The 17,609-nt window shown below is 42.3% G+C and overlaps 1 protein-coding gene across 4 annotated transcripts in view; it reads right to left on the bottom strand.

The window, feature by feature from the left end:
• Nucleotides 1-356: 356 nt before the first annotated feature.
• Nucleotides 357-17,609, bottom strand: part of ACOT9 (acyl-CoA thioesterase 9) — a 28,142-nt gene continuing 10,889 nt past the window's right edge. For all 4 annotated transcript variants that reach the window (XM_027096740.1, XM_027096738.1, XM_027096739.1 and 1 more), the window contains 10 exons: nt 13,944-14,027; nt 13,463-13,566; nt 8,436-8,509; nt 3,211-3,278; nt 2,414-2,525; nt 2,161-2,251; nt 1,898-1,983; nt 1,398-1,485; nt 1,098-1,248; nt 357-674 (listed from right to left, as the gene is read on the bottom strand). In XM_027096740.1, coding sequence (XP_026952541.1) covers nt 586-674; nt 1,098-1,248; nt 1,398-1,485; nt 1,898-1,983; nt 2,161-2,251; nt 2,414-2,525; nt 3,211-3,278; nt 8,436-8,509; nt 13,463-13,566; nt 13,944-14,027 — 947 coding nt within the window. In that variant the 3' untranslated portion in view covers nt 357-585. The remainder of the gene's footprint in view (nt 675-1,097; nt 1,249-1,397; nt 1,486-1,897; nt 1,984-2,160; nt 2,252-2,413; nt 2,526-3,210; nt 3,279-8,435; nt 8,510-13,462; nt 13,567-13,943; nt 14,028-17,609) is intronic.

Here is a 17,609-nt window from a genome sequence, read left to right as displayed (position 1 = left end):
TATTTGGGGTCTTCTGTGTTTCCTTGGTATGTTTCAGATCTAAAGCTTCCCACAAATCCTTACAAATGCTGTGTCTTTTGTTGAATCCCTTTACTCCAACTTTTCATCTACCCTCTGCTAACAACAAAAGCTGGGAAATAGAAGGAGGCAAAAATACAAAGGAATCACATAGGGTTGATGGGATTTAAATAATACAGGGGAATTGCAGTAAAGGTCAGGTTTAAAGAATGCCCTCCAAATGCCCTGGCAGGAAACCATGTAGATTGATGGTTGCAATATGTGTAAGAAAAGAATGTGTCCAGTCACATAAAAAGGCATTCAGCCCTCATTTCCTGAGTAGACAGGAGGAAACGTGGTAGGTTCACAATTTAAATTGTCTTGAAAGTATTTATTATTCAATAATTCTTTCCCCCTCTGCCCCACCCAGCCATTCTCTCATTCTACTTTTCTGATCAACCTAAAAACTGAATACATCCTTCTTCTCTATGGAGGATGAGAATAAACACTAAGAGCGATATACTTGCTCAGGCCTTCATCAGGCACCGTGTCACTGTGGGGCACTGGCCTTCAACAAACGCGGTCTTCCTAGGGCTCGATGAGGTGGTCCTTTTTCAAGGTCACTGGTGCACTCATGGAGCTGAAATGCCTCTGCCCATCTAAGTACAACATGGACTCTGGAACATAAGAGAGAGAGCTCTGGAGACATGTGCAGCACCTAAGAAAATCACTATACAAACACAAAACTACTTGGGAACACTGGGACAGCAATGAAAATTCAAAACCGGCACCAGGCATGTGCTGCTGGGCCAGAGAGTGCCTCGACTCTGGCCCTTTGGCTGGACCGGTCCTGACCACCAGTGGCTGCCTGCAGCTGACACTGGCCCTTCAGACAACAGCCAGGCAGGCAGACCAGCAATGGCCACCTGAACGCCATGAGGCATCCTGGCCTTCAGGGCTGCAGAATCTCAAAAGCACAATCCCCTAAAGACATGCTCTAGGGCTGATGGGCATCAGAGTACTTCCTACAACAATTTAAAAGGAGAGAAATGTCTTTAAAAGTTCCCCTCATTAGGGACAAGCAGTCATTTGCCACTTACCTCCATATGTTCTGGGGAAAACCAAGGGCACTTCTTTTTCCGACATGAACGTGAAATGAAAGACATTGGTGGTCATATGCTCTTTATCCTGTAGAGAGGCCACCTCACTGTGTACTCTGACTTGAATGTAATTTCCCTGAGTAAAGCAAACCTAAGCGATTATGGACACGATAGTTAGTTAATTGCATTAGGAAGGGGGAAGAAAGCAGTCATAAGAGAAACGGTGGCTTTAGAATATAAAAACCTCTCTTCTAGGCCCAAATAATAAAAATTGTATTTCATCTCTCATCACACACCTACCTGCGAAGAAAGAAACAGCAATGATCCAACCTCAACAGGTTTCTGAAACATGATATCATCCACGGCAACTATAAATGGTCGGGAACCACTGTTGGGAAAACACAGTACTTGTGGTCAACTGCAAAATTCAGATGATCTCTAGTTTTTTCCTGACAATCAGCTGAAGCAAACTTTAAATGGTCAAAGAATAAACCTAGAGAAGGAGGGAATAACCATACCAGATGGTAAGGGATGGCACTGTGACCAGATCAGTATCTAAATCATCTTTTCCCTTCTGCGTATCATCACCCCTTTTTCTCAGCAGGCATTTAATGTACTAAGGGACAACATCAGCGCGAGAGCCTTCTAAAATGAAGGTCAAACCCACCTGGTACAAGTGTAGCATTTATTTAAAAACACAATATATTCCCAAACACATCCAGACGGGTCCAAAATGTTTCACTGAGTGAGGCAGTATAAACGGCTTCTCAGGAGTTAAGACTACCTGAAATCCAACTCACCCGAAGTTACAAGCAGTAGCCCATCCAAGTTCATATGCTTTCCTCATAAGGAAACCACCAAAGATTCGATTGAAAATGTTCCGCTCCTACAGGACATAAAATAAATATTAATAAATACAAGCCCTGTGACGATCCGAATCTGTAGAACAAAGGAATTCACAATGCCATAGAACAGAGGTCAGTTTGAAGGCGTGTCAACTCTTAGATGAGTGTCATGAGTCCAAGTTATCCTGTTTAGAAGATTTTTCACTAAATTCCAATACCTGAGGGTGGCAAATATCCAAGCTCTTCAGTTTTGAATTCTCCATCCACACTGCATTAGGAGGCAAAACTCGACTTCGAAAACTTACAGTCCTGTACAAATGGAGATCGAGTAAACACTGTCAATGCCATGGCTTTGCTGCTGAAGAGTAAAATATTTGCAAACAATGCCCAATATGTTCAAGCAAGTGTAGCTCGTGAGAAGGCCAAGGTTTAGATGCTTTCCCAACCAGGAATCTCACCGTCCTAACTTACTTTGGATCCAGCGTGTTAAGAAACATCTCATGTATGGTTGTCCTCTCCTCAGCAGTGGGAGCCATTTTCAGTAATGACATGGAGCTGAAGGCGACCCTTGTCCCCTTGTTCACTGGAACAGGAGACAATAAGGAGCTATGATCAGGAGGGCCACACTACAGCACTGGGCTGCCGACCGGGGCTGCCTCGGACCCTATAAACGCAGTATTTCCAGATTTCAAAAACCCCCTGGAAATTGCACATCTGTCCCAGAGAAGGCTGCTGAGGCTACATAACACTTTCAGTGATTTTTTGCTTTCAGATGGAAATCATGTCTGCTCAGTGTGAGACCACTTATAATCACCTTGACCTACAGCCCCAACCAGCAGTTATCTCATTAAGATACATTTCCCATTTCATTAAATGTGAGAAAACAAATTACTTCACTTAATATTGTATCATCAATAAAAACCGTTCAGGGCTTCCCTGGTGGCGCAGTGGTTGAGAGTCCGTCTGCCGATGCAGGGGACGTGGGTTCGTGACCCGGTCTGGGAAGGTCCCACATGCCGTGGAGCGTCTAGGCCCGTGAGCCATGCCTGCTGGGCCTGCGCGTCCGGAGCCTGTGCTCCGCAGCGGGAGAGGCCACAGCAGTGAGAGGCCCGCATACCGCAAAAAAAAAAAAAAAAAACCGTTCAAAGTATGGACTCTGTGGATACTTTACTGGTTTGAGGAGTCCATACATACTCTTAAATAATCTCCTCTGCAGTACAGTTAATGTGCTTTTTAAATTGTATCTTATTATGAACAAATTAATATACATTCTCCTTGTCTAAAGATCTCTTCTTCCTCTGGGCTTTCAAGGGTGAGTGGATTTACAAATGCCGGCCTAAAGAGAAGAAAAGAAAAGAAAAATTTTAAGACATGCCATTACCTAATAAAAACTGAAGGTGTTCATTTTGGGTAACACTTACTGACTGCTTCACATAAGAACTCTGAACAATTAGGGGACTCTTCTGGTTACAGACTTATATACACACTAGAAAGTTCACGTTGTAAAAGGATATGGCCACTTGCCAAAATGTTTCACCTGATTCTAATTATGAGGAAACAGTAAAATATAGGTTGTAGAACATTCTGTAAGACAACCGGCCTGGACTCTTCAAAAATGTCAGTGCCTTCCCAAGGCAATCTACAAATTCAATTCAATCCCTATCAAACTACCAATGGCATTTTTCACAAAACTGGAACAAAAAATTCTTAAACTTGTATGGAAACACAAAAGATCCCAAATAGCCAAAGCAATCTAGCAATTTGGCTAGAAAGAAAAACAGAGCTGGAGGAATCAGGCTCCCTGACTTCAGACTATACTACAAAACTAGTCATCAAAACAGTATGGTACTGGCACAAAAACAGAAATATAGATCAATGGAACAGGATAAAAGACCCAAAAATAAACCCATGCACTTATGGTCAATTAACCTATCACAAAGGAGGCAAAGAATATACATGGAGAAAAGACAGTCTCTTCAATAAGTGGTGCTGGGAAAACTGGACAGCTACATGTAAAAAAATGAAATTAGAACATTCTCTAACACCATACACAAAAATAAACTCAAAGTGGATTAAAGACCTAAACGTAAGACCAAATACTATAAAACTCCTAGAGGAAAACATAGGCAGGATACTCTTTGACATAAATCGCAGCAATATCTTTTTGGATCTGTCTCCTAGAGTAATGGAAATAAACACAAAAATAAACAAATGGGACCTAATTAAACTTAGAAGCTTTTGTACAGCAAGGGAAACCATAAACAAAATGAAAAGATAACCCTCAGAATGCGAGAAAATATTTGCAAACAGTGCAACTAACAAGGCATTAATCTCCAAAATATACAAACAGCTCATACAGCTCAATATCAAAAAAAACAAACAACCCGATAAAAAATGGGCAGAAGATCTAAATAGACATTTCTCCAAAGAAGACATACAGATGGCCAAAAGGCACATGAAAAGATGCTCCACATCACTAATTATTAGAGAAATGCAAATCAAAACTACAATGAGATATCACCTCACACCAGTCAGAATGGCCATCATCAAAAAGTCTACAAATAATAAATGCTGGAGGGACTTCCCTAGTGGCCAGTGGGTAAGACTCCGAGCTCCCAATGCAGGGGGCCCAGGTTCGATCCCTGGTTGGGGAACTAGAGCCCACATGCATGCCGCAACTAAGAAGTCTGCATGCCACAACTAAAGATCACGTATGCCGCAACTAAGACCTGGTGCAGCCAAGATAAGTAAATAATAAATAAATATTTTAAAATAATAATAATAATAAATACTGGAGAGGGTGTGGAGAAAAGGGAACCCTCCTATACTGTTGGTGGGAATGTAAATTGGTACAGCCACTATGGAAAACAGTATGGGAGTTCCTTAAAAACTAAAAATAGAGCTACCATATTATCCAGCAATCCCACTACTCGGCATATATCTGGAGAAAACCATAATTTGAAAAGATACATGCACTCCGATGTTCACTGCAGCACTATTTACAATACCCAAGACATGGAAGCAACCTAAGAGTCCATCGACAGATGAATGGATAACGAAGATGTGGTATATATACAAAATGGAATATTATTCGGCCATAAAAAGAATGAAATAATGCCATTTGCAGCAACATAGATGCAACTAGAGATTATCATACTAAGTAAAGTAAGCCAGACAGAGAAGGACAAATATCATATGATATCACTTATATGTGGAATCGAAAAAAAATGATACAAATGAACTTATTTACAAAACAGAAATAGACTCACAGACATAGAATACAAACTTCTGGTTACCACAGGGGAAACTGGGGGGGGGGGATAAATTGGGAGTTTGGGATTAAAATATACACTCTGCTATATATAAAATAAATAACCAACGAGGACCTACTGTATAACACAAGGAACTATACTCGATATTTTGTAATAACCTATATGGGAAAAGAATCTGAAAAACAATAGAGATAGAGATAGAGATATGTAACTATCACTTTGCTGTACACCTGAAACTAACACAACATTGTAAATCAACTATACTTCAATAAAAAATTGTAAGAAGTCAACGTCTTAAAAGACAGAAAGCAGCAGGGGGATTATTTTAAGGGGAATTATTTAAAGAAACATGATTACCACATATAATATATGGTCCTTAATCAGACCCTGACTCGGGGGAAAAGGTTATAAAGAATATTTTAGGGACAATTGGCAAAGTTTGAATATGAATCATATATTAGATAATATAATTGTATCACCGTTAAATTTCTTGGATATAATAAAGGCACTGAGGTTATGTAGGAGAATGGCCTTATTCTTAGGAGATACATGCTGAATTAGGGTAAAGTAGTCTCAAAATTACTTTGAAACAATTCCAGGGGAAAAAGTATATATGTTTGTATTTATCGAGAAAGGACAAGAGTAAGGCAAATGTGGTAAAATGTTAATTCGAGAATTTAGGTGAAGGGCATATGGGTGCTCATTGCATTATTCTTTCTACATTTCTGTAGATGTGAAATTTTCCAAAATAAAACACTGAGAAAGGGATAGTACTTCACTGTGGTAGAATCCAAAGGTTGGATGAAAGAAAAACGGAAATGAAAGTACAGAAATGGGGGCTTCCCTGGTGGCGCAGTGGTTGAGAGTCCACCTGCCGATGCAGGGGACACGGGTTCGTGCCCCGGTACAGGAAGATCCCACATGTCGCGGAGCGCCTGGGCCCGTGGGCCACGGCCGCTGAGCCTGCGCGTCCGGAGCCTGTGCTCCACAACGGGAGAGGCCACAACAGTGAGAGGCCCGCATACTGCAAAAAAACAAAAAACAAAAAAAACCACAAAAGTACAGAAATGGCAGCTTGGAAAATTAGAATGCATCAGCTGGGAGAGAAGCTTTAAGTAACGCCCTCAGTGCTGGAAAAGGAGCCCCAGGGCAGCCCCTAGGAGCGGCAGGTCAGCTGGAGCTGGTGAGAGGAGCTAGAGAAGATGGGTGGATTCTTCGCTCAGATCAGAGTCACCAAGGGGTTTTTAGATCTTAAGTCGGGTTTCCAAGTCAGCTTTCCATGCAGCAGAAGAGATTTCTCATTGCAGACTCCTAACTCAAGTTTCTAAAACAAATTAGACTTCCCATAGGCCTCTAGACTCCGTCTGTACAAACAGCAATCCTGAAACGTTCCCCCCCTACCCAACTCCCACACACATAATTAAACAGTTTTTCCCAGTCTGAATGCCTTGTGTAACTGGCATTAGGGAACCAAGAATCCAATGTAAGAGAAAAATGATAAAGTGTTAAAGTCTGTACAGTTAAACTGGACTTGGAAATGACAGTACAAATTTATGAGGTTTTTTGTTTGCTTTTTAACATACATCCAAGCCCTGTCTACTGAAAAGGCCTAGAAACATGACAAACTAGTAACAACGTATAGTTCTAGTACCCAGATTTTGGTGTCTAAATACCAGTTTCCCACTAAAAGGAACCTGAGGACTCCTTGGAAAACTGGCTGATTCCAGCCCTGGGGCAGGAAATGTACAGAATGAGTCCAAGACATCTCATTGTACCAGAGAGCAGGAAGTTATCAAAGACTAACTAGGAAATGTCAAAATAGCTTATCACAGCAGCCAGCTTAAAGGAGTTCCCACTGACCAAAGATGTTCACTCTGAGAAACAGGAAGAACAATGGCTGCAATGTATTAAAACATATTTACTATATTAAAATCCATGAACATACAATGATACTTTTTTAAAAAGCAAAATAGCAGAAAAACTATGTCATCACTAGCTAGTAAATGTGTAAATAAAAGCAAGAATGAAACACTGATCCTAACTTTCCTTTACAAACCAAATTGCCCTAGTTGATAAGGGAAAACTCTTCTTTACAGATCTCCAGCTAATAAATATAGAAAGAAATGACAGAATTTGAGAATCATTTTACATCCCCTAATGAAAATAATAAAAGCAATGATCAGCAAAGGACATTAAAAGCACTGGAGGAAGACTGACGGGAAACTAGCTGTTCATAAGATTGGATACATTGGATACACCTTGTACTGTACTACACCTGTAGATTATTGCTGATCACAAGAGGATAAATTGAACTACACAAGGCAAAAATTAAAGTGTGTCGCTACTTGAACCCACACACTAATCTCAGCATTACTATGAGTGGGACAATCTATACCTCCTGACATGATACAATATGAGATACAGAGACATCATCACCTACGAAGCGCTCTCACCAAATACGCTGAACTCAAATCTAATCAAGGTTTAGACCTAACTTCAACTTACAGAAAATACTAGGGAGAGTGAAACAAGTTAAAAAAAAAAATACCACAAGGAAGCAATGAGACAAATCCAGAAAGTGGGATTTGTTAAAGAACAATCAATCTGGGCTTTCAACCAGTTAATGATATGAAAGGATAAGGGGACAGTGGGGACACACAACCATTCCAGATTAAAACAGACTGATGAGACTGCACAATTCTATGAATATACTAAAAGCCATTAAATTGTACACTTTCAATGGGTGAACTGTATGGTATGTGAATTATATCTCAATAAAGCTGTTAACAAAAAAACAGACTTAAGAGATATACAAATCAAATGTAATATGTGGACCTTGTTTGGATCCTGATTTGAATAAGTCGTTAAAGGTATGTGGGAAAAAGTGAATATGAACTATTAGAATATATTAAGGACTTACTATTATTTTTGTTAGGTGTGCGAATGGTAATGTAGTTATTTAAGGAAATAGCCTCATTTTTAAAGCAGTGCCCTACACTGAAGTATTTAGAGGTGAAATGTCATTATGTCTGGGATTTGCTTTAAAATATTATAAAGAAAATAATATACTTTAAAAAAAACAGAAGAAGCAAATATGGCAAAATTTTAAAACTCTTAAGTCTAGGTGATGGTATCCTAGAAATTTATTAAAGTCTTCTCTTCAATTTTACGTATCTTTGATATTTTTCAAAATAAAGAATTAGGAACAAAACTGCAATTACCCTTTGTTTTCAGAATCACGAGCCACCATTACAAATGTCGCATCCAAAACAGGGGAAAATTCATTGTCGTGTAACTAGAGAACAAAGGAAAGAAAATGCAGATGTAAGAAATGCATTTACTGGGAAGACCTACTACAATCCTAACTGATATCACAGCCTTTGGGAAAGGCTGAAATTAGCAAAACAGGACGAGTGCTTTCACTAACCACCATCTGCTGAGATGCCAGGCACACAACTGGGCTCTAGGGGGGAAAAGGCAGCAAGAGTGAAGAGTCTGTGGTCTAGCGGAGGAGAGAGATACCCAAAAACCCAAACAGTGCACAGTGCGAGAAGTGCTGGGATGGGCACAAACTATGGGCCTTGGAGCTGTGAGTGACTGGGACCCAAGGGCAAGGGTCACGGGGGGACCTTGTGCATCACCATCATTTAAGCGTCCCGCATCTTGCAGAACGCTGGCTTTCTCCAGGCCTACCTGTCCTCCCAAAGGCACACACAGCCAGGCGGACCTCCCATCGCTCTCCCAGACATTTGTATTTTCAGGGAACTTGAGTGTGCCAACTACCAGGATGTGTTTGTTTCCTTAGCCTGGCACAGGGGCTTCCAAGAAAGGGTAAGATCAAGGAGAATTCTGTGGATTAAGCTAAATATTTACAATGCAGAGGCCATTGAGAGTTTAAGGTATTTTTTTTTTCCCTAGAAGTCTGTACTTCCAGGAGAGTCATATCATCAAGTCATATCGTAACCTGAGGGTACAGGTGGTTCCATCCTCAACAAACCGACCACTAGTCCTCATCACCACTACCTGTTCAGGCCGTTATGAGCCTTCCCCCTCGACTTGCAGAAGAGTCTCACCAATCTTACTATGTCCCTGTCCTATTCAAACCTTGCAAGAGGTCTTCCTTTATCCCAGCATCTGGTCTACGCCTGCTGGCATTCTATGTAAAGCCTCCACCACAGAGCCCAGATTCCACTCTAGTTGTTCACCAAACACTCCCGGCATGCCTGCACTCCTTTCTCTAGCCACAGCTGACAACTTGGAGGTCCTGAAATGTCCCATTTTGTCACCTGACCGCCTCCCCTCCAAGCCTCTGCCAGATGCCTTCCTCAGGGCCGGATTCCTCAAGACACTCCTCCCCTCCCCAGCCCCAGTCCTACTCCCCAGGCAGAGTTCATCACTCCCTCCTTTGTTTGCCACCTAAGTGGAAACAAAGTCCTCTCCTGACAGGGGTTCTCAACATAAGCGAGGAAGATGTCATCCCCCGGAGGGCATCTGGAAATGTGCAGTGCTAGTGATGGCTGTCCCATGAGCTGGGGGACACTACTAGCGCAGTGAGGGGTAACCAAAGAGCTAAACAGCTCACAAGGCAGGGAACGGTCCTGCAAAGAATTTTCCCACATACAATGCCAATACTGTCCCTGTTCAGAAATAGTGCGTAATAATTTACTATATCATAATCATTTATTTATGTGTCTGTCTCCCTACTGCACCAAGAGCTCCTTGAGGACAACGACCATTTTTATTCTCATTTGTTTCCCATCAATTGACACAAAGGCTGGCAGACAGCAGATACCGGATCAATGGCTGCCAACTGCCGACGAATGAACTGAGGCAGCTAACTACTGAGCACTACTAGAGTGTGAACTCCAAGAGAATGGAACTTCCTGTTTTGCTCACTGTTGTACACCGAGCACAGACGGGGCACTCCATAAATCACTGCTAAGTCAACGTTAAATGAATGCCGTCAGGAAGTGGGCGAGGTGACTCACACCCAGATCCTGTTGTTGAGGCGCACATAGTCGAGTGGAAGAGAAAAGACGTTCATACACAGCTCTGCAAGGCAGAGGACAGCAGGTCCCAGGAGAGAAGGTCAGAGGGAAGGAGGCGTGGGGAAGGAACAGGTACTATGAGCTGAAAAGATCAGGGAAGGTTTCGAGCATGAAGTGACCCAGAAGCACAGGTGGAATATGGATATGCAGAGCCAGAGCCCAAGGAATCCCGGCAAAAGGAAAAGTGTGCGCGAGGATGCTCATCCGCTCACCTACTGTTTACGTTCCAGTGTATTACAATGAACACTAGTGCTGAGCATCGGGGATGCAAGGTGAACAACTCTCTACTCTTAGGATGCTCAAGGTCTCCAGCTGTGCGCTCCAAAAAGGTGTGTGAACGGTAAGTTGGAGGGAATATAGCTGCAAAGGTAGGTTGGTGCTAGTTTATGGAGCACCTTAGATCCTAACTAGTCAAAGCAATTTAGACTTTGATCCACAGATAATGGTCACGGAAGGGTTTTGAGAAGGGAAGAGATGTGATTGAAGATCGGCTTTGGAAGACCTATCTGGAAGAGATGTATAAAATTAACACAGAGAGAACAGACAAGAGGCAGGCAGAGTAATTAAAAGATAGCTAAAGGGCTTCCCTGGTGGCGCAGTGGTTGAGAGTCCGCCTGCCGATGCAGGGGACACGGGTTCGTGCCCCAGTCCGGGAAGATCCCACATGCCGCAGAGCGGCTGGGCCCGTGAGCCATGGCCGCTGAGCCTGCGCGTCCAGAGCCTGTGCTCCACAACGGGAGAGGCCACAACAGTGAGAGGCCCGCGTACCACAAAAAAAAAAAAAAAAAAAAAAAGATAGCTAAAGTACTCACACAAGAGGCAGTGAGGGCTTGAATGAAACACAGAGGTCAAAGGGAAGGGAAAGAAAGGACTCTGATGAGTAGCTGTGGGTGATGAATTCGCAAGACTTGGCAAAAGGCTGCACAGGAAAGGGAAAAAAAATTAAAGCTTTCACAAAGGTTTGGAGCTGGGAGAAATCGGAGGGTGGCAAAGGGGAAACCTGAGGAGGGTCAGGATTGGAAAGGAAGCTGATGCACTCAGTTTGGAACACACTGGACTTGAGGTAGCGAGAGCACACTCGGAAGAGAGCTCTAACAGGAACCCCAAAAGGCAGGTCTGACGGTCAAGCGGGACCACCTCCATAGTAATGACGATAAAGTAATATAATGGCCAACATTTGATTAGTGGTTACTGTGATAACAAAACAGCATCTCACAGAAGGCAAGAAATTTGCCCACAGTCACATGGCTAATAAGCAGCAGAGCTGGGATTTGAACTTACATTTCAGCCAAACCAGAGGCAGGGTACCTATTGCCAAGCTGCCTCTCTGGAATAAAGGATCACTCAAGCCGTGAGTTATTAATCAAAATGGCCAATGAGAAATGCAAATTTAAAACAAAAGTCTGTACTTCTCTGGCACTGATTTTCACTGGCTCTCTCCTCCCAATAATTCCTGTATCTCTTTTTCAACCTATTTGTCCAAGATTCCTTAGAAAGAAGGTCTTATTCCAGGAATCCACCGTGCATCAACCATGAAGATTAAAAAAGGGTGCGAACAAATCAGAGGAGCATCCCCAACAACTTTACGATATTTGCTTTAAAAGCAGTATTACCGTCAGTTACAGCAACATGGAAGTTAAAAAATTCAACTGTTTACATACAGCATCAAATAAAAAACTACTTACCTATTTTGACAAACAACTTTAATTACTGCAGAGCAACCTTCAGACTTTTTCCAAAACGTGAAATGCTTCATAATTTCACGTATCTGAATGACAGATCCACTGAATACCCTGACATAACTGAATAAGTCACCCTTAAGTAAGTTTTCACAATGAAATCTTCAACATACTCTGAATTATTTGATTTCTGTACTATGACCCTCTTTGAGGTACTTTTTCTTGACAAATTTCTTCATTTCTTTATAATAGCTATTCTGAGTTATGCTCATTAGAGAGGCTGTTCCTAACTGCTGTAGTAATCTCAGTGACTGTTATGGGTTGAACTGTTTCCCCCAACAAGATATGTTGACGTCCTAACCCTCAGTACCTGTGCACGTGACTTTATTTGGACATAGGGTTGCTGCAGATGTAATCAGGTAAGATGAGGTCACACAGGAGTAGGTGGGCCCTTAATCCAGTATCACTGATGTCCTTATAAGAAGAGAAGAGGACTCACCTGGTGGCACAGTGGTTAAGAATCTGCCTGCCAATGCAAGGGACAGTTTCGATTCCTGGTCCGGGAAGATCCCACATGCCGCAGAGCAACTAAGCCCGTGTGCCACAACTACTGAGTCTGTACTCTAGAGCCCACAAGCCACAGCTACTGAGCCCATGTGCTGCAACTACTGAGCCCACGCTCCATAACTACTGAAGCCCGTGCACTCTAGGGGTCCGCATGCCGCATCTACTGAGCCCACATGCTGCAACTACTGAAGCCCACACGCCTACAGCCCATGCTCTGCAACAAGAGAAGCCACCACAATGAGAAGCCCACGCACTGCAACAAAGAATAGCCCCCCGCTCGCCCCAACTAGAGAAAGCCCACATGCAGCAACAAAGACCCAACGCAGCCAATAAATAAATAAAAGAAGAGAAGAGAAGAGACACAGACACACAAGAGAAAAATGCTATGTGATGAAGAAGGAAGAGATTGAAGTGTTACAACTACAAACCAAGGTATGCCAAAGGGCCAGCAAACCACTAGAAGCTAGGAAGAAAGCACGGAAGGCTTCTCCCCTACGGGTTTTAGATAGAGCATGGTCCTACTGAGACCTTGATTTTGGATTTCTAGCCTCTCAATTGTTAAGACAATTAATTTATGTTGTTTTAAGCCACATGGTTTGTGGTACTTTGCTACAGCAGCCCTAGGAAACTAACAGTCACCAATCCGATTCATGCTTAACAGAACTCAGACTGTAGGGAAATTCTCTGGGGCAAAACTAGAAACAAGTACCTTAACATGGAGCTGTATATGATTTCAAAGTAATAAACAGTAAGCATAAACACCAAATTACGTGTCAGTCTATGTCCAGGAGGAGGATATTAACACACCATCTGTATGATGTGAACTTGAATTGTTTTTCTATAAATGGGTGAACTATATATCTGTCTATGGATAGACAGGTGAATAAGCTTTTCTTTCACTGAGACTAGCTGGTTGTATTGGAACAAGGGGGCAGTCTTCGGGCACAGACACACCTGGAACATATGCATCTTCACTTCCATGGACGTCTTCCCAACCCAACTAACATGGCCACTGAACTTGATGTCCTGTTCTGGGCTTAAGCTCTTCTTACACATATCTACAAAACAGAAAAATCAACCTGAGCCCAAACCATACTCCAAATGTTCTATACTGTAAATGGACAATTTCATTTGAAATTCTGGCAAATTTCACTATATTTCCTTTTTGTCTTCAAAACTAAAAATAATTTTTCAAAAATAATTTTTGAAAAATTAGACAATGCAAAGAGTATAAAAAATAAAACTGGAATCATGTAAAACTCTTCTACCCAAAGATAATTATAATAAATATCTTGGTATATTGCAATCTAGACATTTTCATATGCACATATATACATAAAAATTCCCCCATAAAAGGAAAACATTTCCTCTAATCTCAATAATATTTTATAATTACTAAAAATTCTAAGTATGTCTAGAAAATAATATCACTTACCAATCCTGTCCACCAGGGCTGTAACTATTGATAAAGGAGACATCTTAGCTGAATGAATTTTGTTGTGCATGTAGCAAATAAGAACTGTAGGAAAACAGAAGAGAACCAAATAAAGGAAAAGCAAAATTATTTTTTAACATTCGCAATTTACTCCCTGAAATCAGACAGGGACCTGCTGGGGAATGGACTTGGGGATATGGGGAGGGGGAAGGGTAAGCTGTGACAGGGCGGGAGGGTGGCATGGACATATATACACTACGAAGCGTGGAATGGATAGCTAGTGGGAAGCAGCCGCATAGCACAGGGAGATCAGCTCGGTGCTTTGTGACCACCAAGAGGGGTGGGATAGGGAGGGTGGGAGGGAGGGAGACGCAAGAGGGAAGAGATATGGGAACATATGTGTATGTATAACTGATTCACTTTGTTATAAAGCAGAAACTAACACACCATTGTAAAGCAATTATACTCCAATAAAGATGTTAAAATTAATTAATTAATTTTTTAAAAAAGAATTGGTATGTGAGAATAAAGATGAAAAACAGGAACCTGATACAAAATCCTGATGTCCAAGCTGAACTATATAGACCATTTAAATCAGAATCTGCAGAAGTCGAATCCAGGCATCAGTTTTTAAAGCTACTCAGGTGATTTCAATTAGCATCCATGGCTCAGAACTGCAGATATAAAATAACAACCCTTTCTGACTTACTTATATACACTACCAAATATAAGGTAGATAGCTAGTGGGAAGCAGCCGCATAGCACAGGGAGATCAGCTCTGTGCTTTGTGACCACCTAGAGGGGTGGGATGGGGGGGTGGGGGGGAGGGAGACGCAAGAGGGAAGAGATATGGGAACATATGTATATGTATAGCTGATTCACTTTGTTGTGAAGCAGAAACTGGCACACATTGTAAAGCAATTATACTCCAATAAAGATGTAAAAAATAAAATAAAATAAAAAATAAAGTCTTATCTGGTTTTGAAGACCCAATCCTCCATATTCCACTAGTGGTCTTTTCCTAGAACCAAAGACTTTTTTATACATTGAAGAGATCTGGGAAACCTCTACTCTGACTGTTCAATTTTAGATTTGGTGAGGAAACTGAAGCCCAAAGCCCAGGCCCGCCAGGTGGCTTATTACCACTCAACAGAGACACAGTGCCTAAATCAGAAAAAGACCCCAGCACATGAGTCTGACAGCATCAGACATCTTCAAAAAAGAGAAACAAATCACAAGGGCTCAGCTACCTGTTTTCCTCTTGACTCCTTCCTAATCATGAAGCTATTATTTGCCTCAGAGTTCTCCCTCCTTCCCTAAATCACCCTCAGCTCCTACACCACCCTGTGGTTATCTGTGTACTTTCCATATTTTAACAAGCATTTAAAGGTACAAAGCATGGTTCTATGTACCTCACAAATATCAACTCATTTAAAACTGTACCGTACTTCTTTATAGTGGTCTCCCTGCTTGCCCTATGATTCATTCAAATTTGTATCATCGGGACTTCCCTGGTAGCATAGTGGTTAAGCATCCTCCTGCCAAAGCAGGGGACACGGGTTCGAGCCCTGGTCTGGGAAGATCCCACATGCCACGGAGCAACTAAGCCTGTGCGCCACAACTACTGAGCCTGTGCTCTAGAGCCTATGAGCCACAACTACTGAGCCTGCGTGCCACAACTACTGAAGTCCACACGCCTAGAGCCCATGCTCCTCAACAAAGACAAGCCACCCCAATGGGAAGCCCACACACCTCAACAAAGAGTAGCCCCTGCTCGCCGCAACTAGAGGAAGCCCGTGCGCAGCAACGAAGACCCAACGCAGCCAAAAATAAAAGAATAAATAAATTTATTAAAAACAAATTGTTTATCATCAACCCTCAGGACAGGGTCTGTGCTCAATAAATACTCGTTGAGCAACAACAAACCCTTTCATCCATGCACCTGCTAAAGAATGTAGTGGGGGGATGAGGGGCGAAAGGCAAGAAACTCCATTCAAAAAACTTGTGGTACCCAGAGAAGAAATCCTAAGTGTTTGACCTTCCAAAGCATTAGTGGAAGTGAAAGCAAGAGAAAAGGTCCAAGAGCTAAGAAGAAGGCAGGCTTGACAAGACCTGAATTAACTCAGGTTTCTAACTTGCATGAGTGAAGATGGTGTACCATTCACTGAGAAACAGAATACAGCACAGGAAGAGCAGAATGGACTGTTTTCAACATGCTGAATTTGAGAAGTCCACGGCACATCCAAATGAAGATGGCCAGTAGGCAGGAGGACAAACTGGTCTGCAACTCACAAAGCACGCCAGGAAATGTAGCTTCTGAAGTATTCCACATACTGAGAGCAACTGAAGCACTGGGATTGAAGATTATTTATAGAGAAAGTGCAGATACCAACAACAAAAAGGGCAGCAGACAAAACCCTGAAGATAAGCGACATTTAAAGGATCAACAGAGAAAGAGGAATCTACAAAGGAGACTGGGAAGTAGCAGCCTGAGAGGCAGGAGGAAATGTCACCAAGGCCCAAGGGTGAGTTTGACATCATTAGGAGCTTCAAAGAGTTTGGCACAATCAGCTCAATGGCATGGAGGAGCAGAAGCCAGAACACAAAGGTAGCTCTAAAGTGAGAGAGAAAGAAAACTGGAGAGTGTTATAAGGGAAGGACACTTTACCTATTTTTCACTGGAAGATGCAGAGCCTTGAATATGTTTAGAAGTTAAGGGAAAAGTGAGGTTGAGAAAAGGCTTGAGATACGAGGGAGATATCTTCAGGGTACGTGATAAGGCAAGTTCCTTGAAGAAACGGAAGGAATAGAATCAAGTGAACAGGTGAAAGGGACTGGCCATCAACAGGAGGTGATGAAGAAAAACAGGGTAGTGGCAGGGGAGTTTGTATATTTAGGGACACCTAAGTAAACCGAAGTCAAGTGAGTGAGTGAGTGAGTGAGTGAGTGTGTGTGTGTGTGTGTGTGTGTGTGAGTGATTCTTTTTTAAAAGGCCAATAAGAATTTTAAAGCAGGTTTATTTAATCTGAAGGAAAATATAGCTAGCCGTAAGCCTAACAATGGATTTGTGTCTCTATTTTAAAGATTATTAGAGCCTTTTTTTAAACCCTTTCCCAACATTTCAGTCCAAAAGCCATTACGTAGGAGCAAGCAAGACAGACAGCCCAGAGTCGGGTGCTGAAGCCCAAGAGGGGTCAGGAAGATATGCAGGGAGGCAATGAGAGCAATGGCCCAGCATGCCGCAGCCTGAGCACAAGGAGGAGGGGGACCTGGGATGGAGCAGAATCCCACTGAGGTGAGGAGAGCGTTCATGAGGGTTTCGGGATGGCAGCAATATGAAACTGGCTACATACGGGGGAACTGATCAAATAAGTAAATGTACTACAGATAATGGAGCCAGCTGGAGAAGGGAATTACAAATATGAAAAGGGAGGAATTAAGAATGAACCTGTGGTTGAATTAGAATTGGAACTATCAGTATGAACCCAGGGTTCCAATAGATAGACAGATAGATAGACAGACAGACAGACAGGTAGACAGATAGGTAAGGAGGGAGAGACAGGGAGGGAGGAAGGAAGGGAGGGAGGGAGAGAGGAAGGAAGGAAGGAATACACATACAGGCAGGTATAGATGTAAATGTACATGTACGTGCATATATTCCCCAGC

This window comes from Aethalodelphis obliquidens, unplaced genomic scaffold (assembly GCF_003676395.1).
Source record: "Aethalodelphis obliquidens isolate GAN/ISIS:26980383/991018 unplaced genomic scaffold, ASM367639v1 scaffold107, whole genome shotgun sequence".
In the NCBI taxonomy this organism is placed as follows: Eukaryota; Metazoa; Chordata; class Mammalia; order Artiodactyla; family Delphinidae; genus Aethalodelphis; species Aethalodelphis obliquidens.
The sequence above is the reverse complement of the archived record's forward strand: the minus strand, read 5'-3'. Positions and strand labels throughout refer to the sequence as shown.